Here is a 25,242-nt window from a genome sequence, read left to right as displayed (position 1 = left end):
ATGAGATTTTTATGAGAAAAGTAAAAAATATGGGTAAAGTGGTGAGACTGATTAATATTTAAATGTATAAGTGGGGAGTACTTATTTTTTATATTATAAATTTTTCCTTTTTTAATAAATTTTGAAATGTATAAAAATGAATTATATATCGGAAAAAAATGTATAAAATTGAATGACTATTGTTTGCATGATGATAGGTGGGATATAATCAAGGGGTCAGCCTCCTAATGATTATACTAGCTCTCTTTGGAATCAGCGTAGATATGCTATGATTTTTAAATGAAATAATTGTGATATATATTTGTATAATATTGTGAATTCATAAATTATTAATTCTTATTTTAACACCAATTCCTAAGTGTATTAATGATAATATTAATATAGAAATTTTAACTAGGAATTAGGATAATAATTAGTGTCGCATATTTGAACTCGAAATAATGCACCTTAATATTATTAAGAGCATAAATTAGTTCTCAAAATAAAAATTTATTTTTAATTATTTAATGAAAATGAATCCCTCCTTTGTTAACATCAATATTATTAATTTAATTATTTTAATTGTCATTTTACCTTATTTTTAATAATTTTTTAATTTTTTCTGGACCTTTGTATAATATTATAAAAATTTTGTAAAGTGAGTTTAGATTCACTTTACATATTCATAATGGCATAATATTACAAAAAGTTTGTAAAGTAAGTTTAGATTCCCTTTACATATTCATAATATTAGTTTGGAATATCCAGTCTAGTGCAGGGAAAAGGGGAGTAGAAAGGTAGTTAATCATAACGAGAACTGACGTCACTAGAAAAAGTGTGAATAATTTAGTATAAATACATGCATGCATGTCTACTATACATGGATCACACATTTTCTTTAATCTCATTTCTTTCAACATATCAGGACTCCATATTCCAAAATCTTGCAGCAGCATGTCTGTGTTTGTCCAGGCTTCATCAGGTTCTCCACCACATAAGGCTGCTGTGCCTGAAATAGTTCGTCGCTCGTCAAGTTACCATCCCTGCGTCTGGGGAGACCATTTTCTTGCATATAATGCCCCTGATCATGCGGTAAATTGAATATATATATATATATATATATAAATATATACAAATATGTCTTACATTTTTTTAATGCTTTATAGCAGACGGAGACGGAACCAGAAAATTAATAAAATAATATTTTGTAGCTAATGTATTTCTTACAACGATGCAGACGCCAGATGCTGACACAGTGCAAAAAGCAGAAGTACTGAATAAAGAAGTGAAGAACATGCTACTGGAAGCTGCTTCACAGCCTAAGCAACAGCTTAAGTTAATTAATGATATTCAACGACTTGGGGTAGCTTATCATTTTGAACCTGAGATTGACGGGGCATTGAAGCGCATGTATGACATGTATCATGAGCTCTGTGGAACTAAAAGCAAGGATGAGCTGCACATGGTAGCTCTTTGTTTTCGGTTGCTTAGACAACATGGTTATTATGTCTCTTCTGGTATATCAATCTCAAAACTCATAAATATCCGTGTCGTTTTCGTACCAAATTGCCTGGTCTAATTTAACTATAGGTCATATCCAAGACCAATGAACATTACTTTATTACCTACTGAACAAAATTGTTGTTTAACAGATGTGTTCAATATGTTTAAAGACGAGAGCACAAGAGCATTCAAGGAGTGTTTGAGTAAAGATGCGGAAGGATTGCTAAGCTTGTACGAAGCTAGCCATCTAAGAGTTCATGGAGAAGATATACTTGATGAAGCATTGGCATTTACAACCTCTCACCTCGAGAATCTAAAAACTCAGCTGACAAATCCCCTTGCAGGGCTAGTCATCCGTGCTCTTAAATTACCGCTCTGGAAGACTGTAACTAGGATCGAAGCTAGGCACTACATTTCTGTCTATGGGAACATAAATTCTCATTCTAAGACATTGTTACATTTCGCTAAATTAGATTTTAATCTTGTGCAAAAACTTCATCAGAGTGAAGCGGCCGAAGTTTCCAGGTAAGTCGTCGTCCAAATTCCTTTACATAATTATACAAACATATATAACTGAAATCATGTTTTACTGTAATATAAAAGTACAAAAGTACCGGTATGTAAGTAAATTATGGTTTATTATAATATAAAAATACTAAATTCGGCGGGTAGAGTAATGCTAGAGACACAAAAGAAAATTACAAAAAATTGTCAGAAAATGACATGGCATGGGTGATGTGACCCAATGAAAAAATTCAATTGGTCCTATTAATGTAACTGTAAGGGTCCATTTATATTTAGCCAACCAACATGTGACATGTGACATTTGTAACTATTTTGGTATCTCATTTTGTACCTCTAGCATTTTCCTTAAATATATAACTATTTTTAAAATTTCATATTTTTTTTATAAATTCCAACTTTTAATACAAATTTACTTCAATTTTATTTTCTAGTGGAATTTGTTTTCTGTCCGTTAGTGTAGTGTCAATTTATTTTTAAACTGACAAATATTTTTTTAACAATAATTAAGTAATAGTAATGATTTTATTGAATTTATTGACTTTTAAATTAAAAACCATTGATTTAACGATTGATATTCTAAATTTAGTGTTCAAAGTAGTGTCTATTTATTTTAGTTAAAACACATTTTTTAACACCAACATATTCAATTTTTATTAATAAGATAGATGTTTGGTTTATATAATACTTATACAATTAGTTTAATAACAAATCGTAATAAAATTAACTTGTTGTATTTATATATAACAACTGAAATAACTATCATGTGCAGAACTAAAACAATACTGCCCAATTTCATCAACTACACCCGAGTCAGATTCCTTTTAACCAAATAATTTGATAATATTTATTTATCATACATTCTTATCAGATTTAATTATTTATAAAAGTTTTAATTTAATATTTTATATTAATATTAGATTCATGCACTGGTTGTAAAGTTCAACCTTTGTCCAATGCTTAGTGGAGCAGGAGCACTTTTGTTTTATGGTTGTTACAAAATAAATGAACTTCCATTTATAGTATACATTTAACATTATCACAATCACACACTTATAACATACTAACACTTATAAAATACATTTACTTTACATCCACATTCCCTGTTTTTTGGCTAAAATTAAAGTCTACCATTATTTTTTAAAATCCTAGTCAAACTAGGTCAAATACGGAGGGAGGGAGAGAGTAATAATTAGCTGTGAGCCTGCATTGCATATTTGAACGTAGACTATCGATCTGCTATTGCACTATGTACCCAATTCGCTTAATTTCTCTGTTGAAGTAGCGGTTAATAATTTTTGACATTAAAATGAATTATCAATTGTCTTTGCAACTCCAGCTGGTGGAAGAGCTTGAATATCAAAGAGAAACTACCTTTTGCAAGAGAAAAACCGATAGAAACCTTCTTTTGGGGTGTAGGGATGTCTTTTGAGCCCCAATACCGGCTTGCCCGAAGAGTACTAGCAGCGGTAATGGCATTAATTGTAGTTGTTGATGACGTTTATGATATTTATGGTACTGTTGAAGAACTTACACTCTTTACCGAGGCAATCCAAAGGTACATTACATATACATCTAATTAAGCTTATCATATGAAAGGTTATAAATTAGAACTTGTTTAGTTCTTGTACATATATATATATATTAAGAACATTTGTTCAGGTGGGATATAAGTGCACTAGATGAGCTACCAGAGTACATGAGGCCTCTCTATCAAATCCTCTTGGACCTATATTCTGGAGTGGAGAAAGAATTCAGCAAGGCAGGAATACCACCAAGTTTTGTAGAGTTTGCAAAAGATTCCGTAAGTCATTTATATTTTTTTTGTTATGATATAAAATTTTCATTCAGAAGCCCCGTTGATAAATTATACTAATCCGACGTCCTGCCAATTAACTGAATTATTTTTCAGTTAAAAGAAATAACCAAGTCATACATCTTTGAATCCAAGTGCCTGAACAAATGGATAGTGCCGACCATGGAAACCTGTATACCGCATACCATTATAAGTTCAACTATACCAATACTCACTATGAGTTTCGTGGTGGGGATGGGCCAAGTCGTGACCAGGGAAGCCCTTGAATGGTTATCTGGCAATCCGCTCCTTATCCGAGCAGGAAGCTTATATTGCAGATTCACTGACGACATGGCTGAATACAAGGTATTCTTACTACATCATTAACATAATTATTTAGAGATCCAATGATTCTCACTGATCAGATTTATAAATTGATCATGAAACTGTAGGACGGGAAGGCAGAAGACGAGTCTTTTCTAGTTGATGTTTACATGAAAGAACATGGCGTGTCAAAGGAAGATACCTTTTCTGAACTGAAGAAACGGAATGTTCTAGCATGGAAAGATATGAACTCGCAGTGCTTTGGTCAGACTGCACTCCCCCTTCCGCTACTCACAGCAGCTCTTAGCATGTCACGCTTGGCATGCATTCTCTACGAATACCAGGAAATGGACGGTTTTACTTCATCAAATACCAAAACTAAAGAACTTATACGCTCTGTGCTTGTGGATCCGGTTCCAATTTAATTATAAGCCTTCCTTTTTTTTGTAGAGTTGCAGTCCTCTACAACTTGTAAGGATGTTTTTAAAGAGTCTTGTAAGAATATATAAAGCTAGTGAGGTGTTTTACACTAATGTTACTTCCCTTTCAGTGATTTGCATGGAATAAAAACACTCTTCCCTTTTTCCATTACTCGATCAAGCGCTTCAATATTATAGACAGCTTGGCATGCATATATATTATTTTCTAACACATGTTTACGTGACCTTGAAGTATGCATATATATATACATCTGGAGATTGAATTATAAGGTGCTACTGCGCGCTTTTATTATAGATTATGAATAAGTGGGTGGTAATTTTAAATGATCGTTACAGGCCGGAAGTTAGTGATGACATATTTACCAGACCAGATGGATATTCGATCCATTCCAATCTGTTTGGATTTATCGGAATTGATTTTTTTGGATTTGGATCCGCATCCGCATCTGGATCTGAACTTTATTTTTAACCCCGAAAAAGTTTGGATCTGGATTTGAATCTTAAATATATCGAATCGATACCCGACCCGAAACCCGAAATTCGTTCCAAACTCGATCCGAACCCGAAATCCGAAAAAAACCCGATAGCATATTCTAATTTGCACAATTTTATAACAATAATACCTGATTTCTATACATTAAATATTTAAATCTAATATTATAACAGGGACGTTGGATAATTATCGATTATTAAATCTATTATATTTTATGCTAATATTGAATTATCTAAATATACATAGTACTATTTTTTTAGTTAAACAAACGCACATGCATGAATGAATGAATGAGTAGAGCTTTAACCTACATTAGGAAAGTAATACCTCACCACTACACCAATCCTTTATTAACAATATATAAAGTACCATTTTTGTGTTCTTAATATTGAAAAAAATGTGTTATCTAACATATTTGTATAATAATATAAATTTCTTTATTTTTAAGTAATTACTTTTATATTATCTGAATTAAACCCGAAATCAACCCAAAACTCGAAAAAACCCAATGGATCGGATTTGGATTTTTATTTTTAATATCCGAACCCGAACTAGATCTGAACGGAAACATAACGGATCAGAATTGGATCTTACGAAACCCGATCCGATCTGACCCATTGACATCCCTACTGGAAGCCTAGTTAAATGACATATTATTACTAGGTGAAATCAGGTAATAAAAGTATACAAAATTTTGGTACTTACGTGACATAAGTTGATTTTTATTCTCTATAAACTTTATTTTCAATAAACATCGATTTCGTAAACTTTATTTTCTTTTAGTTAGTGTACATACAATCGTATATTTACTTTTATAAAATATAAAATATAAAATATTTTTTAAGTGTATTTACAAATCATATTAAAAATTATTAAGTTACGTTAAATGAAGTAAAATAACATATATTTACTTTAACTTTAAACATTACTAACTGCTAAGTAAACTTCTACTAACAAGAATTGACTTTGGCGTTTATTTATTTCAAATTAAGAACACAATTTTTAATTGTAACAAATTTCTGGTATTGCATTTAGATTATATTAAGTAATAATAAATTAAGTGTAATGACATCTATTTATTTTTAATTTGAAAATTAATTTTTATCGATAATTAAGTAATATTCAATAAATTATATTTAAAAAACTAATTATAAGATAATTATCAAATAATATTAATTAATCTAAAATAATCTAAAATAACAAATATTTAATTCATAAGATAAATATACAATTCGTTTCACAAAAATAAAACTAATATGTTAGATTTCTATATCAAGTAAAATAATGGAAAACTAGAATTATAGTGAGAAATTTCGTAACTGATTCGATATCTTTTAACCACATAACTATTTTTTGCAAGTAATATTTGATATAAATATATTAATTTCAATTCGTGTTTCGCACGGATTATGAATTCAATTATCTACATTAACTAATTCAATATTTTTAATCACTGGCCCGTGTTTCGCACAGATTCTCAAATACCATTGAAAGGAATATGTCCTAAGTCCAATCATATATTAGGATTTAGGAATAACTTTTATATAATCTGTTTTGATTTCATTGATATTAATAAAAGACTTATTTTGTTTTTATTACGGGCTCTATCTATTTAAGTGTTTAAATAAGATATACCATAGTTTAGAGTAAAGCTTTTATGGATTATGATGAGATCATAATAGTGAGACCTAAAAGATGATAACTCTAAACTTAAATAGTTCCTGGTCATAGGATTACTAACTGGTAATTAATAATCCGCAAAGATCGGTACATACTATGCTTGCTTCATTTTGAAGGATGTCTGTTCTCATAGATATTTGTGTGGTGACACTATAGCTAGTATGTAGGTGCTTATTATAGAATAAATTCACTGAACATGACTCGCACAACTGAACAACTGATGGAGTTCACTCACGTGTATCCTTAGACTTGAGGTCATCATAGTCATCTTGTGTACACTGAACTATGCTTTAGTTTAGTTCTTAGTCTCCAGGGACAATTATTAGGGATCTACTGGGTATAAGTGTACACGAAGATAGTGTATGATCAATAAAGGATCTATCCCTTCCAGTGAAGGAAGCGAATGTTCAAGGCTGATCCACTTATGCTAGTTCAGGAATCTCTGGCCAGAGTGAATGAAATTAGAAAGGAGTTTCTAATTTGCATAGAACTAAGCATAGTAAATGATAAGCAAGTGATTAAATTAGATAGGCTTGACACGAGATCCATGCCTTGTATTTAATCAGGACATTGTAGGGTAGAAGGAGTTTATTGTACGGTAACTATTCACTGAATAGGTTCTTGGTATTCTAAGCAGTGAATTCGTATTATCCGGATAGTCGCGATATGCTGAGAAATATCACTCACGATGTAGAATAAATATGATTAATTAATTAATCATATTTAATAAATTAGAGAATTTATATAAATAATGATAAAATAGTTTTATTATTATTTATTTCTACTACCGGCTTAATATTGAACCTACAGGGTCACACCATAAAAAGAGAATGATTTAATGGTGGAGGAATTAATTAATAATGGCTGATAATTATTTATTTATGAAATAAATAATTAATTGGCAAATTTAATAATTGATTAAATGAGATTTAATTGATTATAAATTAATTAAGAAAAGTTCTTAATATTATTAATTAAGAATTTAATTTTTGGAAATTAAATCAAGAGAGAGAATTATTTCTAAAGTGTTTAGAAAAAGAATTAATAATTAAAAGGTATTTTAATTATTAATGAGAATAATAAATGGGTTAATAATAATAATATTTTATGGGAAAATTTCAGCTGAAAATTTTGCCTATAAATATACTATTATAAACCCTATTTTTAATTCTAACCCAAAAAGTTTTGAGAAAACCTAATTCTCTCCACCTCCTCCTCCTCCTCCTTAGCATCGTTTTCTTGGTGGATACCGGTGGAGTGCTTCACGTTTGAGGAGCAGCTGCTAAGGATCTCCGATCGTTGCTTTTGGATCGCTATTAAAGGTTAGTAATCGATTCATATATTTTAATCACGATTTATATGCTTTTATTTGGATTTTATATGTGTAAAAGTGTTTTACCATGCCTCCGCTGCGATTAAAATCCAACAACCTATACTAATAAGCGAAACCATGTTTTTGAAAACACGGGAGGTCCCAAATCTTGGTACTCACTAGAAAATTATACCGCTATTTTTAGAATTTTATATAATTAAATATAAACTAATATAAATTAACTTCTACTCTCTGCAAAATTTATTTTTATTACTTAATGTACATTAGCGTCAGTTTACTTTTAAATAATCTTATTAGTAAAAGTTAACATGTTAGATTTATATGTATAAATAACTAGTTGCATACCTAGAACTATACAGTGAAATTTCAGAATTACATTTAACTTTGATTTTTTTTCAATTTTGATTTTTTTATCTATATATTTTAACATCAATTAATTATCACATTTCATCTATATTATACACGGATTATGAATTTCAATGTTATGCAAATAATAACTTGATACTATTATTTTTAATTTTGAGCCCGTGTTTCACACGGGTTATCAACTAGTATTAATATAAATCATTGTAATTGGTGATATTTGGTTTCATGATATTATGTGTGTTATAGGATTATAATTCTTAAAATTTTAAATCTCATATTTGTTTTATAAAAATATTATTGAATGGTTTCATATACATATATACATATATACAGAGCGACGAAAAATACCTTCTTTCACCTGATACTGCATGTACCAACAAAGAAATATGGATGGTGTGATTGTCCCCTAAAATAAAAATTTACCTTTTTTATCATTAATTTTTAAAAAAATATATATATAAGTGCCTCCCATAAGAATATATTCACAAAATATGGTCGGTATCTTTCCGGAATATAATTCTTGGATTCGTCCCTGACCTCAAAAGCAGAGGAAATTAATCTTACCGAAAACGAAAATACAAAAAGAAAGAAGAATCAGATTGCAGAAAATTCAAATGACAGTGAGGAGGAGGATGGGTGCAACTCTAAGAAGTCGTGCATGACATGGCCTATCCTTTTCATTAGAAGTTTTCGATAGGAGTTACTCCCTCCGTCCCTAAAAATATTTTTTATTTGTATTGGAGACATTTGCCAATGCATACTTTTGATCATTAATATCTTTAATTTCGTATTAATATAAAATATAAAAACTTCATTGTATTAAAGTACTCTTGAATACGAATTCAACAAGATCACTCATTACTATATTTGATCTTATAGATTATACGTAAATTAATAGTCAATCGCTTACCATGAATAGTGTTAGAAGTCAAAATAGAAAATGTATAACGGGACGGAGGGAGTACCATTCTTGGAGAACAAAGAAATTGGTAGCTTCCGTTAAGATTTATAGTTTTTTCTAAAAATATCATTGTGTTGAATGATTTTTAAAAATTTGTTAACTAGTTTGTTTTTTGGAAGCAAGAGATTAGCCAAAGACAATGTTGGAATAAAAACCTGAGTACTTTAGTATTTAATACTAGGGTTGGTGAGATTCAAGCTTTAATGGCTGCTCTTGTTTTCGGGACTATCGATCCTTGCAAGATGCCTACGTATCTCTGTATTATAGAGAATCAAGCCAAAAACGTAGTTCTAGATTGAGGGGTATAGCCCTTTATATAGAGGTGAGTCTAGGATTAGACTTCTGTTAGGAGACTTGGTGGACAAGTCTCCAACTTAGATGGTGATTAGGAGTCCTCTCGAGGAAGGAGATCCAGAACCTTCTATGTAGGACTTTGAGTACGTTTGGAACACATGTCTCTGCTCTTCCAGCCGTATTGGGCCTAGTCCATGAACAACTCGTGTTCGTGGACTTGGACGACCCCTGCTGGTGGGCCTTGGTTGTTTGGGCCGTCATAGGTCTGTTACGAAGCCTTGGACCAGACAGGTCTGCTATGAAGCTTGGACCAGACAGGTCTATATTGGACTTTTCGGACAAGAAGCCCAAGTGCAATTAATGCGACATTTAATGTGTCTTTAGGATGTATTTTCTATCCACATCATTCCCCCCCAACTTCCGTGAATACTACTCGAGTTTTCGTGGAAGTTATAATGGTCTAATCGCGACTCAGGGTACTTTTGGCCCTTCTCGGGTATCGGCCCTTCACGGGTATCGGCCCTTCATGGGTATCGACCCTTCATGGATATCTCCGCGTTATCATAAAGTGTGGAGCGACCTACACGTTTACAACAACTTATTAGTGTGAGTATACACACTTAAGGCCTCCGTAGAGGCTATTTGGATGGTTTTCAACACTAAATGGTCCTAATCGGGACTATAAAGCGAGCATTTATCACCCCTTAACCTTCGTCAAGGTTAATTATAGGGTGAAAGCTGCTAATTGGCCCTAATCGGGGCTAATCCACCCTAATTGGGGCTAATTTCTATGTACAAGTTGCTAGTTAGGCTTAAAAGAGCCTAATTTTAAGCTATAATGCACTAATTGGCCTTAATCGAGGCTAATCTGCCCTAAACGGGGCTAATTAAGGCTAATTAGTATGCATAAGACACTAATTATCCTTAATTCACACTAATTACAAGAGTGAATGGGTTAAACAGCCATAATCTGGGCTAATTTCATCACATAAATTACTAATTATCCCTAATTTGGGTTAATTACGCTTAATATACACTAATCGGCCTTAATCTGTGCTTAATTTCACTAATCGGCCTTAATCTGCGCTTAATTTCACTAATCGGCCCTAATATGGGCTTAATCTTAAAATCCTGAAAATTTAAAAAATTTCAAAATTTTTTTGATTTTGTTTTATTTTTTTCGAAAATTTTCAAAAAATTTTAAAGGGGGGGCTCGGGGTCGCGCAAAACCTCCTGGGGTAGGAGGCTCTGCACGACCTCAAGCCCCCAATTGTGGGCTACTCGGCCACTTTGGAGGAGAGCCTCCTGGTCGGCCACCCCCTGGTCGGCCAGTCCTTGGTTGGCCTAGAGGTGGTTGCACAGGGGTTCTTGCCCCCCACTTTTTTTTATCTTCCCACTAAGAGTTATAGGTTTTGTAATAACCCCAAAAATTTTCAACTTTTTGTAACCCTTGTGAATAGTGTTTTAGCTGAATGAGAAAACTTTTCACGCCACACTATGTAGGGGTTCTGTTATGGATATTCTGGGATTTTATTAGTACTCTATGAAGTATATAAGTGTATGTAAATATCGTCAGAACCCAATTCCGAACACTTTGGTTTTTCCCGGAAATCCATAAGATACGGAGAGAATTGAGTATAAGGTAACAGGATAAAAAGGATTTAAATTAAAGGATTATAATAGAGGATCATAAAAAGGAATATAATGTATTGAGAAAGGTTAAGGGAACCTAAGTAATAAGATCCCGGGTATGATCCTTCAAACGATAAACGAGAACGAAAGTTAAGCGAACCGTATAACAGATCAGCGGTCATTAGGCAAACGATTAGGAAGTTAATCAAAGGGATTAATGGGAGTGATGTCATCCAACCAATAGAAAGAAGACAAGGAAGGAAGGATGACATCATGAGGATGAGGTAAGCATGACATGGGAAGAAGGGAGGTGTGGTTGATTAAGGACCACACAAATTCAAGGGCAAGGTAGTAATTTGCTAAATCAAAAACAAAACCAAGCCAACCAAGCTAGCAAATCATTTCATCAAAAATCAAAAAATCAACCAAGGCATTTGTTCATCACCTAGCTCTCGGCTTTTTACACTTTTTCAAGGCTAAAATTTCCAAAATCAAGATCCAAGCATCCTTAATTGGTAAGAAAATTCCCTAACCATCTTTATGCTTAGTTATGGCTATATCATGAGTTTGAGCCATTAATTCTTTCTCTAGCTTCTTCATTTAATCAATGAAGAAGACAATGAATAGTGTTTTCAAGTTTTTAACTTGAACTTTTTCTTGTTTTTCTTGAAGATCCAAGCTTTCCTAAGGCTTCTCCAAGCTTCTTAAGGCTTCCTAGCTCCACCCACCAATCCAAGGAAGGTATACCATTTTCAAACCCTAGGTTCATATATATTATAAGGTGATTTTGATGAGTAGGATGTTATTGTAGTTGTTGTTATGATTAGAGTTTGAGATTTGGAATGGTAGTGAAATGAAATGGTAATTTTGTGGTTTTGATTTAAAGAAACTTAAGTATGATTAAAGTTAGGTTTAAGCATATGTATGAATGATTAAAAATTGAATTGGTTGGGATTGTTATGATGTGATAAGGATGGGTGTTTGTTGTGTGTTGGATTTGAGGATGGTTTGTGTTGATTGTGGATAGTTTAAAAAATGGGAAATCGCGTAAACATAGCCGTCGTAACGTCCGATTTTCTTTGGACTGTTTTTGTGCATAGCATTAGGACCCGAGAACCCCCTGCTAGATTGTGACCACTGCCATGTTTAGATAGCTCATGTTACGAGCTTCGTTTTGATATGTAGTTCGTTCGATTCCGATTTACGGTTTAGGAGAAACGACCGTTTCAAGTAACGGCGTTTCGCGAACGAAACTTTTTCCCTCGCCTTACTTTGAAACATAGGTTAAAGACCAAAAAGGGCTAATTAATGTGTGAAACATTTATGGTAAGTGTGTTAGGCAGTTGGTAAGTCATTCGCGAAGGAATCGCTTTAAAACTCGTAAAGATTAAATTATTAAAAATGATGGAGCCGAGGGTACCCGAGTGACTTAAGCAAATCGGTGAGCGCAAAACAAGCGTTAGAGTCTAAGTTAGTTAAAGTATAGATTTACAAGTGATTTTGGTTTAATTCCAACTTACTTGTTGTTTATAGGTTACCAGACTCGTCCCGAGCCTTTCTCACCCCCAAGTCGCTCAGGCAAGTATTCTATCCGATACACTGTTGTTGTGATGTAAATGTATGTATATGCATTATCTTGTGATATTGCATGATTGTTATTTAGCAAATGTTGCGATATATTGTAGCATGTGATATGGTATATATGCATGCCTGTTTTATATTCTTGAGATATATATCTGTTGGTTTATTTGATAATACCTATGCTAGAGGATAGTTGTATCTTGCATATACCCTTAGTATAGGGACTCAAAGGTGAAAATGTTTTCAAAAACCGGGAGTCGAGGATCCCGAGTAGATTTTATATATATGGCTATGGATATTTATTTATATATATATTTATATATATATGGTTATAGTTTTCCAAACTATTAATCGAATAAGATTTATTCGATAACTTTAACTTTATTTTATTATTGAATATTATTTCGAATATTATTCGAGGACTTATGACTCCTTTTATTTTATTTAATGAATATTATTTGAATATTCATTTGAGGATGTATGATTCCTTTATTTTATTTAATGAATATTATTTATAATATTCATTCGAGGTATTATGACTCAGCTTATTTTATTTATTGAATATTATTTGAATATTCATTTGAGGATCTATGACTCCGATTATTTGCTGAAATATATTCTTTATTTTATTAAAGAATAAGATGTCAATAATCAAACTTATTTTCGATTATTCAAATAAAGATAATACTTTCATATAAGTATATCTTGGGTTATTTAATACTCGTTTCAAGTATAAATTTTAATACTTCTACTTCAATTATTTTTATAAAGATTATTCTTTATGGGAATATTATATTAAATAATATTCAGTCATTTTCTAAATATTCTGGGGACTGATTTACTTCATTAAATCAGCCTTACTCCAAACACTCTTTAAAGTGTTTTCGAGTCTTCAAAATGATTTTTAAAAGTCAGAGCGGATCCCAAAACTCATTTTTATATTTAAGATCTTCCTTTTTAAGGGGATTTAAATACTCGCTCAAAACCTGGGGAATCCGGCTCTGTGGTGTATTTTATATTCGCAACGAGGTTGCAGATTTGGTAAATGAATTGATTACTTGCCCAACGTTCGGGAAGTAAGCCCATCTCATTGAGTCGGCATAAGCGACAGGCCGGGGTACGGTCTATTATTGTGTAAGTGGCTGGGTGGCAGTCCATCAACGCGTGAGGGGCCGGGGTACGGTCTAGCGCGAGGTCCTAATGCGGCCAGGGTGATGACCGGTGAGGAATTCATCCATCTACTAGTAGAAAAGGTTACTTATTGGTATCTTTGCCTGATCAGCGAGATATCGGGTTTATGCCAAAATTCTTTTCCTTTCCAAAATTCATTGGATGTTTCGAACTCTGTTCATACTTCACATAACAGAGGTTCCAGGAAATGTTTTCGGGATATATATATGTGGATATATATATATATCGGGACTAAATAAAGTATCTCATAACTTTTTCATTCAATAATATTTCAAAGATTGAATCTATTCAAGTCTTAACTTGTGGTCTCATCTATGGGATGTTTTTCTTAAAACTTATAATACTTTGAACGGTGGCAGTTCAAGTAACTTTATATGATATAAGTGTGGTGAAGTATTGGTAGCTTCATTCCTTGTTTTTACTTATATCTAGCAAGTAATTATCTTGCATATGATAGAGATGCTATTAAGTATCCATTTAGATACTTATATTATTGTTATCACTATACATATTATCTTGCGAGCTGTAAGGCTCACTCTTGCTTTATTTCTTCATCACACAACAACAGTTAGGAGAGATGGCCAGACTCCAGCAGACCCAGCGCAAGCGCGTGGGAAGCGTCCCGCGTCTTCCCGCTGATATTGTAGCTGCTATAGCTGCAGAGGTAGATCCATTGTAGTTTAGACCATCTACTTTTGAGAATCAAATTATGTATAATTATAACTTGTGGCAGATAATGGCAATTAACTGTAAATTATCAAGTAATCATTTTGGGTTGTAATAATTTTAAATTGTGGATTCAAAGACTTGTACTTATTTCAATTTCATCTCTGAGACTATAACGGGTTGTGGTGTGTGTTAGTGTGGGGTCACAGTATGAGGTTAATTATTATTAATTAAGTGAAGTGATATTGTGGAAAGAAAGACCGTGACAACCCGGATCCCCGACCCCGGATCTGGGGGTGTTACAGAAATGGTATCAGAGCTAAGCGTTATAAACCTCAGAGATGATGCGACGATAAAATAATAAACTCACAAAGATAATAAGAACTCTTGCCAAGTTCATGGTCGGACTACTTAAAGTAGTACTGACAGCTAAAACCCTTACGGGAGCCCTTATAAGTATCATGATAGTAACTTAGCTCGTTTAATGTGTAGGCGCCTGAGATGGAGGACCCTGAGATGTACGAGCGTGAGCATGATGAGGCACTGCTAGATGTTGAGGATCAGGAGGAGCCTGAGATGGAGGAGGATGAGGAGGACCCCTCAGAGGAGTCAGAGACGGAGGTCATTGCTATTTCAGATGAGGAGGACCCGGATGAGGTCCCAGTAGCTGAGGAGTGTGTTGGACCTATGGTAGTGTATGATGGTATCCCTTTACCCACACTTCCGGTGGTCAGAGCCCCTACCCCTCCACCACTATCTTGGATTCCTGATGATGACAGCTCAGAGACCCATACTTCCGAGCCTAGGCAGACCGAGGAGGCACCCTCAGCGGCTCCGGATTCACCACCTCTTGACCCTGCCCAGAGACAGTCTTCGTTAGCTCATGGATATGTTCAGGATGTTTTGAGGACCCGAGTGGCTGTTGCCGAGGCCCGACTGGATGAGGCCAGGAGGGAGTTGGATGCAGAGAGGGCGGGTAGGCGTACCCGAGCTTATGAGACCAGGGCTTCTATACCCCGATCCTTGAGGAGGGAGCTTACGGGGATAGAGCTCACGTCCCGAGCGAGACTCAGATCTCTCCAGGGGGACAGGCATGGTAGGATCTCCAGGCGGCAGGCCGACTTTATCTTCCGTCGTGTGATGGAAAGGGTTTGGGAGCTGACCCGTTCCGGTGTGTGATTCAGGATTGATGATGGAATAGTCTAGTTGTCTAGTTAGCCGAGGCCTTAGTAAGAGCCAATTTTCCGGGATAGTTGACTTGTATATAGCATCCCTTTTTCTGACTAGACAGATAGACTCTTGTGTATCACTTTTGGGACAGATGACTGTAGCACTGTTGTACTTTTGACCAGATCAAACTATGTATTCTCGCATTATGTATATATTTGTTTCCTTTCAGTTCAGTTCCATAGTGACGGGATCACTGTTTTATTATTATTATTACTGCACTTCGTATTAGAACTTTCTTAAAATAATAGAATTGCGATATACGTTCTCCCCATTATAAGAGCTGTGCAAGGCACAATGTTGTATATGATTGTGACCTAACGTTGAATTTTTCCCAATAATTGTTTTTATTATTATCAGAATCATGCCGCCAAGAAAGATTGGAACTAGGGCGAACCCTGGGTCTGAGGACCAGGGAAGCCATAATCAGGACAATAGAAACCAAGAACACAGTGAAGAGGAAGATGAGGATTATGTGGAACAGGATGACTCCCTGTATGAAGAGGAAGAGGAAACGTATGATGTTGAGGGATTCGAGATAGAGGCTGAAGAAGGAGAAACCGAGGTTGAGCAACCAGTACCAAACCCAGGCATGGATCCCATGGGCCAGTTTATGCAACTCCTAAGACATAATTTGGAACGTCAACCCAACCCACCCCCTCAAGGAAGTAACAATGCGGTGGCAAACTCTTTCAGGGCTTTTAAGTCCCTTAAGCCCCCTGAGTTCCACGGATCAGCCGACCCAGTTGAGGCAAGGGCATGGTTAAAGGAAATGGAGAAATCTTTTGAGATTTTGAGTATCGATGAGGCACAGAAAACTGTATTTGCTACCTACCTTCTGAAAGGAGAAGCTAACTACTGGTGGGAGGCTAAGAAAAACATGGAGACAGATGCTAGTATAACCTGGGAGAGATTTAGTCAGTTGTTTCTGGGAAAGTATTTCCCGAGGTTTATGGAAAACCAGATGGAGCTCAAGTTCTTGGAGCTAAAGCAGAATGATTTGTCTGTAGCAGAGTACGAAGCGAAATTTACTGAATTATCAAGGTTTGTGCCGGAGTTTGTGAGCACTGAGGAAAAGAAAGCTAGGAGGTTTCAGCAGGGACTGAAACCATGGATTCAGAATAGGGTGGCAATCCTTGAGCTTACGGACTATGCCACTCTGGTGCAAAAAGCAACGATTGTAGAAGTTGGAAGTGAGCAGATGCAGAAGGAAAGAGAGAAGAAAGGAATAAAGAGGAAAAGTATGAGCATGGGTGGAGGTTCCGCAGGAAGGAGCTTCCCAACTAGGTTTAATCGAGGAGCAGTGTCCCTGCCAGGAAGGAACACTGGGTTTAAGCGACCAATGAGTGTGAGTGTGAGCCAGGGCGGCCAGAAGTCAAGAATGTCCTATTCCAACCAGTCTCGACCCCCATTGCCAGCCTGTAACATATGTGGAAGGAATCACACTGGGGAGTGTAAAGGAAGGCCAGTAACCTGTTTTAAGTGCGGTCGGGAGGGCCACTATTCAAATAAGTGCCCATCATTAACCCCTGCTGTCGTTCCAACCACCAATTGTCATCAGTGTGGACGCTCGGGTCATTGGAAGAAGGAATGCCCAATGAACAAACCAGCAGCTTCGGGAGCAAGCAGGGCTGCTTCTAATAAGCCACCTACTGCGAGGACTTTCAACATGACAGTCCAGGATGCTATGAAAGATTCAGATGTGATAGCAGGTACCCTTTCCCTAAATTCAGTCAGTGCAAATGTTTTATTTGATTCGGGAGCAACTAAATCTTTTATATCAAAGGACTTTGCGCGTAGGTTAAGACTTAAGGCTAAACCTTTGATAGAACCCTTACAAGTAGAAATAGCCAATCATGAAATTATTCCTGTTAACCAGATTCACCCCGCCTGTGAGATAGGCATAGGGGAGCAATCTTTCAGTGTTGATCTGATTCCTTTTAAATTAGGGGAGTTTGATGTGATTTTGGGGATGGATTGGCTATCTAGCAACGATGCTCAGATAGACTGTAAAGGGAAGAAAGTTAAGTTAAATATCCCCGGGAAGAAAGAAATTATATTTAGAGGAAAAAGGCAGACGCAGAAATTTTTGACCATGGCTCAGGCCAAAAGGATGCTACGAAAAGGAAGTGAGGCCTACCTAGCCTATGTGGTGGACACGCAGAAGGAGGTGCCCAACTTACAAGATATTCCAGTAGTCAACGAATTTGAGGATGTATTCCCCCAAGACCTTCCGGGATTACCACCCGATAGAGTGATTGAATTTGCTATTGAGTTGGCCCCAGGGACGGCGCCAGTTTCAAAAGCACCTTACCGGTTAGCCCCGTTAGAAATGAAGGAATTAGCTATCCAATTGCAGGAACTCTTGGATAAGGGTATGATAAGACCCAGTGTGTCCCCGTGGGGAGCACCAGTTTTATTTGTTAAGAAGAAAGATGGGAGCATGAGGTTGTGCATAGACTATCGAGAGTTGAACAAGCTAACCATAAAGAACAGGTACCCATTACCTAGAATAGACGATCTGTTCGACCAGCTAAAGGATGCTGTTTATTTTTCCAAGATTGACCTGAGAACTGGATATCACCAACTAAAGATTAAACCCGAAGATATTTCCAAGACAGCGTTCCGTACCAGGTATGGGCATTATGAGTTCTTGGTAATGTCCTTTGGATTAACCAACGCCCCAGCAGCTTTCATGGATTTAATGAATAGAGTATTTAAGAAGTACTTGGACAAGTGTGTGATAGTTTTTATCGATGATATTTTGATCTACTCAAGGACTGAGGCAGAACATGCAGAGCATTTGAGGATAGCTCTAGGAATACTCAGAGAGGAGCAGTTATATGCCAAATTCTCGAAGTGTGAATTCTGGCGGAATGAAGTACAGTTTTTAGGACATGTGATCAATAAAGAAGGAGTATTGGTCGACCCCTCCAAGATAGAGGCGGTCTCAAATTGGGAAAGGCCAACCACACCCACAGAGGTAAGGAGTTTCATAGGATTGGCCGGCTACTATCGTAGATTTGTGCAGGACTTTGCGAAGATCGCAGCCCCTTTGACACGACTTACTCGTAAGACAGAGAAGTTTGAATGGACGGAGAAATGCGAGAACAGTTTTCAGGAGTTAAAGAAAAGGTTGAGAACGGCTCCGGTATTGGCATTGCCGGATGGAAAAGGAGATTTTGTGATATATAGTGACGCATCGCACAAAGGATTAGGATGTGTGATTATGCAGCACGGTAAAGTCATTGCGTATGCGTCGAGACAACTGAAGGAATACGAGGTTAGATATCCTACTCATGACCTTGAGCTCGCAGCAATAGTATTTGCTTTAAAAATTTGGAGGCACTACTTGTATGGAGAGAAGTGCGAGATTTTCACAGACCATAAGAGCCTCAAGTACATATTTACGCAGAAAGAGCTCAACATGCGCCAGAGGAGATGGTTAGAACTAATCAAGGACTATGATTGTGAGATTCTCTATCATCCAGGGAAAGCCAATGTGGTGGCTGATGCCCTTAGTAGAAAGAAAGACTCAGAATGATAACGACCTCGGAAGAGTTGATAAGGGATTTTGAGAAAATGGAAATAGAGGTAAGGTAACCGGAACCGGAACTGAAAAGCTTTTTGAGATCTCAATGCAGCCAGAATTATTGGAAAAGATCAGATTGTGCCAAGAGAAAACAATGAATGAAGACAGAGAGTCAATGACTGGAGAAGAGATCCATACTGAGAAAGATGATAAAGGGATATTGAGGTACTCCTACCGAATTTGGGTTCCGAATGTTCAAGAACTTAAAGATGAGATTTTGGATGAAAGCCATAGTTCAAGGTATTCCATTCACCCGGGAAGTACCAAGATGTATAGGGATTTGAAGGAATATTACTGGTGGCCCAACATGAAGAGGGACGTAGCAGAATGGGTAAACAAGTGTTTGACTTGCCAAAGAGTAAAGGCAGAGCACCAGAGACCCAGTGGACTTTTGCGACCCCTGGAGATTCCCGAATGGAAATGGGAACAGATAGCGATGGATTTTGTTGTAGGCTTGCCAAGGACGAAAGCCAATCACGACGCCATTTGGGTAATTATAGACCGATTGACAAAGTCAGCTCATTTCATTCCTATCAATGAGAGATACACAGTCGATAGACTGGTGGACATTTACCTTAAGGAAATAGTAACGCGACATGGAGTCCCAGCGTCCATTGTCTCAGACCGAGACCCAAGGTTCAACTCCAGATTTTGGAGGAGCTTTCAGGAATGTGCGGGGACCAAGTTAAATATGAGTACCGCGTACCATCCCCAGACGGATGGACAGAGTGAAAGGACCATCCAGACACTAGAGGATATGTTGAGAGTCTGTGCAATAGACCTTAAAGGAAGTTGGGATGATCACCTGCCGTTGATCGAGTTTTCTTATAACAATAGCTTTCATGCTAGCATCGGGATGCCGCCTTATGAGGCCTTGTACGGAAGAAGGTGTCGATCTCCCTTATACTGGGATGAAGTAGGAGAGCGGAAGATGCTCGGACCCGAAGTGGTCCAAAGGACCAAAGATATAGTGGATCTTATCAGAGGGCGACTTGTAGCAGCCCAAGACAGACAGAAGAAATATGCAGACCTAGCCCGAAAGGACAAGGAATATGAAGTAGGGGACTTAGTACTGTTGAAAGTATCCCCTTGGAAGGGATTAATGAGGTTCGGAAAGAAAGGAAAACTAAGCCCAAGATACATTGGACCTTTTGAGATATTAAGACGGATTGGAAAGTTAGCTTACGAGCTAGCCCTACCCCCTAATTTGCAACAAGTTCATAATGTGTTCCATGTGTCAATGCTAAGGAGGTATCATCGGGATGCCAGGCACATAGTGGAGTACGAGCAGGTGGATATGCAGCCAGATCTAACTTACGTGGAGAAGCCAGTAAGGATTATGGATACGAAGGAGCAGGTGCTTCGGAACAAAGTGATCAAGCTAGTCAGAGTACTATGGCAGAATCATAATGTGGAAGAATCGACTTGGGAACTAGAGAGCGCAATGCTAGAAAAGTACCCCCAATTGTTTTCTGTTTGATTCCGGGACGGAATCCTTTTAAGGAGGGGAGACTGTAATAACCCCAAAATTTTTCAACTTTTTGTAACCCTTGTGAATAGTGTTTTAGCTGAATGAGAAAACTTTTCACGCCACACTATGTAGGGGTTCTGTTATGGATATTCTGGGATTTTATTAGTACTCTATGAAGTATATAAGTGTATGTAAATATCGTCAGAACCCAATTCCGAACACTTTGGTTTTTCCCGGAAATCCATAAGATACGGAGAGAATTGAGTATAAGGTAACAGGATAAAAAGGATTTAAATTAAAGGATTATAATAGAGGATCATAAAAAGGAATATAATGTATTGAGAAAGGTTAAGGGAACCTAAGTAATAAGATCCCGGGTATGATCCTTCAAACGATAAACGAGAACGAAAGTTAAGCGAACCGTATAACAGATCAGCGGTCATTAGGCAAACGATTAGGAAGTTAATCAAAGGGATTAATGGGAGTGATGTCATCCAACCAATAGAAAGAAGACAAGGAAGGAAGGATGACATCATGAGGATGAGGTAAGCATGACATGGGAAGAAGGGAGGTGTGGTTGATTAAGGACCACACAAATTCAAGGGCAAGGTAGTAATTTGCTAAATCAAAAACAAAACCAAGCCAACCAAGCTAGCAAATCATTTCATCAAAAATCAAAAAATCAACCAAGGCATTTGTTCATCACCTAGCTCTCGGCTTTTTACACTTTTTCAAGGCTAAAATTTCCAAAATCAAGATCCAAGCATCCTTAATTGGTAAGAAAATTCCCTAACCATCTTTATGCTTAGTTATGGCTATATCATGAGTTTGAGCCATTAATTCTTTCTCTAGCTTCTTCATTTAATCAATGAAGAAGACAATGAATAGTGTTTTCAAGTTTTTAACTTGAACTTTTTCTTGTTTTTCTTGAAGATCCAAGCTTTCCTAAGGCTTCTCCAAGCTTCTTAAGGCTTCCTAGCTCCACCCACCAATCCAAGGAAGGTATACCATTTTCAAACCCTAGGTTCATATATATTATAAGGTGATTTTGATGAGTAGGATGTTATTGTAGTTGTTGTTATGATTAGAGTTTGAGATTTGGAATGGTAGTGAAATGAAATGGTAATTTTGTGGTTTTGATTTAAAGAAACTTAAGTATGATTAAAGTTAGGTTTAAGCATATGTATGAATGATTAAAAATTGAATTGGTTGGGATTGTTATGATGTGATAAGGATGGGTGTTTGTTGTGTGTTGGATTTGAGGATGGTTTGTGTTGATTGTGGATAGTTTAAAAAATGGGAAATCGCGTAAACATAGCCGTCGTAACGTCCGATTTTCTTTGGACTGTTTTTGTGCATAGCATTAGGACCCGAGAACCCCCTGCTAGATTGTGACCACTGCCATGTTTAGATAGCTCATGTTACGAGCTTCGTTTTGATATGTAGTTCGTTCGATTCCGATTTACGGTTTAGGAGAAACGACCGTTTCAAGTAACGGCGTTTCGCGAACGAAACTTTTTCCCTCGCCTTACTTTGAAACATAGGTTAAAGACCAAAAAGGGCTAATTAATGTGTGAAACATTTATGGTAAGTGTGTTAGGCAGTTGGTAAGTCATTCGCGAAGGAATCGCTTTAAAACTCGTAAAGATTAAATTATTAAAAATGATGGAGCCGAGGGTACCCGAGTGACTTAAGCAAATCGGTGAGCGCAAAACAAGCGTTAGAGTCTAAGTTAGTTAAAGTATAGATTTACAAGTGATTTTGGTTTAATTCCAACTTACTTGTTGTTTATAGGTTACCAGACTCGTCCCGAGCCTTTCTCACCCCCAAGTCGCTCAGGCAAGTATTCTATCCGATACACTGTTGTTGTGATGTAAATGTATGTATATGCATTATCTTGTGATATTGCATGATTGTTATTTAGCAAATGTTGCGATATATTGTAGCATGTGATATGGTATATATGCATGCCTGTTTTATATTCTTGAGATATATATCTGTTGGTTTATTTGATAATACCTATGCTAGAGGATAGTTGTATCTTGCATATACCCTTAGTATAGGGACTCAAAGGTGAAAATGTTTTCAAAAACCGGGAGTCGAGGATCCCGAGTAGATTTTATATATATGGCTATGGATATTTATTTATATATATATTTATATATATATGGTTATAGTTTTCCAAACTATTAATCGAATAAGATTTATTCGATAACTTTAACTTTATTTTATTATTGAATATTATTTCGAATATTATTCGAGGACTTATGACTCCTTTTATTTTATTTAATGAATATTATTTGAATATTCATTTGAGGATGTATGATTCCTTTATTTTATTTAATGAATATTATTTATAATATTCATTCGAGGTATTATGACTCAGCTTATTTTATTTATTGAATATTATTTGAATATTCATTTGAGGATCTATGACTCCGATTATTTGCTGAAATATATTCTTTATTTTATTAAAGAATAAGATGTCAATAATCAAACTTATTTTCGATTATTCAAATAAAGATAATACTTTCATATAAGTATATCTTGGGTTATTTAATACTCGTTTCAAGTATAAATTTTAATACTTCTACTTCAATTATTTTTATAAAGATTATTCTTTATGGGAATATTATATTAAATAATAATATTCAGTCATTTTCTAAATATTCTGGGGACTGATTTACTTCATTAAATCAGCCTTACTCCAAACACTCTTTAAAGTGTTTTCGAGTCTTCAAAATGATTTTTAAAAGTCAGAGCGGATCCCAAAACTCATTTTTATATTTAAGATCTTCCTTTTTAAGGGGATTTAAATACTCGCTCAAAACCTGGGGAATCCGGCTCTGTGGTGTATTTTATATTCGCAACGAGGTTGCAGATTTGGTAAATGAATTGATTACTTGCCCAACGTTCGGGAAGTAAGCCCATCTCATTGAGTCGGCATAAGCGACAGGCCGGGGTACGGTCTATTATTGTGTAAGTGGCTGGGTGGCAGTCCATCAACGCGTGAGGGGCCGGGGTACGGTCTAGCGCGAGGTCCTAATGCGGCCAGGGTGATGACCGGTGAGGAATTCATCCATCTACTAGTAGAAAAGGTTACTTATTGGTATCTTTGCCTGATCAGCGAGATATCGGGTTTATGCCAAAATTCTTTTCCTTTCCAAAATTCATTGGATGTTTCGAACTCTGTTCATACTTCACATAACAGAGGTTCCAGGAAATGTTTTCGGGATATATATATGTGGATATATATATATATCGGGACTAAATAAAGTATCTCATAACTTTTTCATTCAATAATATTTCAAAGATTGAATCTATTCAAGTCTTAACTTGTGGTCTCATCTATGGGATGTTTTTCTTAAAACTTATAATACTTTGAACGGTGGCAGTTCAAGTAACTTTATATGATATAAGTGTGGTGAAGTATTGGTAGCTTCATTCCTTGTTTTTACTTATATCTAGCAAGTAATTATCTTGCATATGATAGAGATGCTATTAAGTATCCATTTAGATACTTATATTATTGTTATCACTATACATATTATCTTGCGAGCTGTAAGGCTCACTCTTGCTTTATTTCTTCATCACACAACAACAGTTAGGAGAGATGGCCAGACTCCAGCAGACCCAGCGCAAGCGCGTGGGAAGCGTCCCGCGTCTTCCCGCTGATATTGTAGCTGCTATAGCTGCAGAGGTAGATCCATTGTAGTTTAGACCATCTACTTTTGAGAATCAAATTATGTATAATTATAACTTGTGGCAGATAATGGCAATTAACTGTAAATTATCAAGTAATCATTTTGGGTTGTAATAATTTTAAATTGTGGATTCAAAGACTTGTACTTATTTCAATTTCATCTCTGAGACTATAACGGGTTGTGGTGTGTGTTAGTGTGGGGTCACAGTATGAGGTTAATTATTATTAATTAAGTGAAGTGATATTGTGGAAAGAAAGACCGTGACAACCCGGATCCCCGACCCCGGATCTGGGGGTGTTACAGGTTTCTACTCACCTTACTATGCTCTTGTGGTCCTTGATAGTCCATGGAATTAATTTCAAAGTTGCCTTTTAGTTCCTCAGGGTTCTGCTATGGTTGTTTCAGCGAATGTTCTGTACTCATCCTGATGGACGTTCTGTACTCGTTCTTGTTGAACACTCTGTGTTCTACTGAACTTTCCCTTTGTA

General features: G+C 35.9%; 1 protein-coding gene across 1 annotated transcript; it reads left to right on the top strand.

The window, feature by feature from the left end:
• The first annotated feature begins 863 nt into the window (after positions 1–863).
• On the top strand, positions 864–4,714 carry LOC141707414 (sesquiterpene synthase Cop-like). Its single transcript, XM_074510569.1, has 7 exons — positions 864–1,071; positions 1,217–1,496; positions 1,632–2,007; positions 3,344–3,562; positions 3,667–3,808; positions 3,917–4,165; positions 4,252–4,714. The coding sequence occupies exons 1-7, from the start codon at positions 934–936 to the stop codon at positions 4,546–4,548; spliced, it is 1,701 nt and encodes a 566-aa protein (XP_074366670.1). The 5' UTR covers positions 864–933; the 3' UTR covers positions 4,549–4,714.
• Positions 4,715–25,242: the final 20,528 nt, after the last annotated feature.

Source organism: Apium graveolens, chromosome 2 (genome assembly GCF_009905375.1).
Source record: "Apium graveolens cultivar Ventura chromosome 2, ASM990537v1, whole genome shotgun sequence".
NCBI classification, from domain to species: Eukaryota; Viridiplantae; Streptophyta; class Magnoliopsida; order Apiales; family Apiaceae; genus Apium; species Apium graveolens.
The sequence above is the reverse complement of the archived record's forward strand: the minus strand, read 5'-3'. Positions and strand labels throughout refer to the sequence as shown.

What these genes read in the sequence shown, in the direction of transcription:
- LOC141707414 (XM_074510569.1), top strand. Translation starts at nt 934, where the DNA reads ATGTCTGTGTTTGTCCAGGCTTCATCAGGTTCTCCACCACATAAGGCT. An exon ending in ATAATGCCCCTGATCATGCG is followed by an intron (nt 1,072 to 1,216) that starts GTAAATTGAATA and finishes ACAACGATGCAG; the next exon opens with ACGCCAGATGCTGACACAGT. An exon ending in TTTACCGAGGCAATCCAAAG is followed by an intron (nt 3,563 to 3,666) that starts GTACATTACATA and finishes ACATTTGTTCAG; the next exon opens with GTGGGATATAAGTGCACTAG.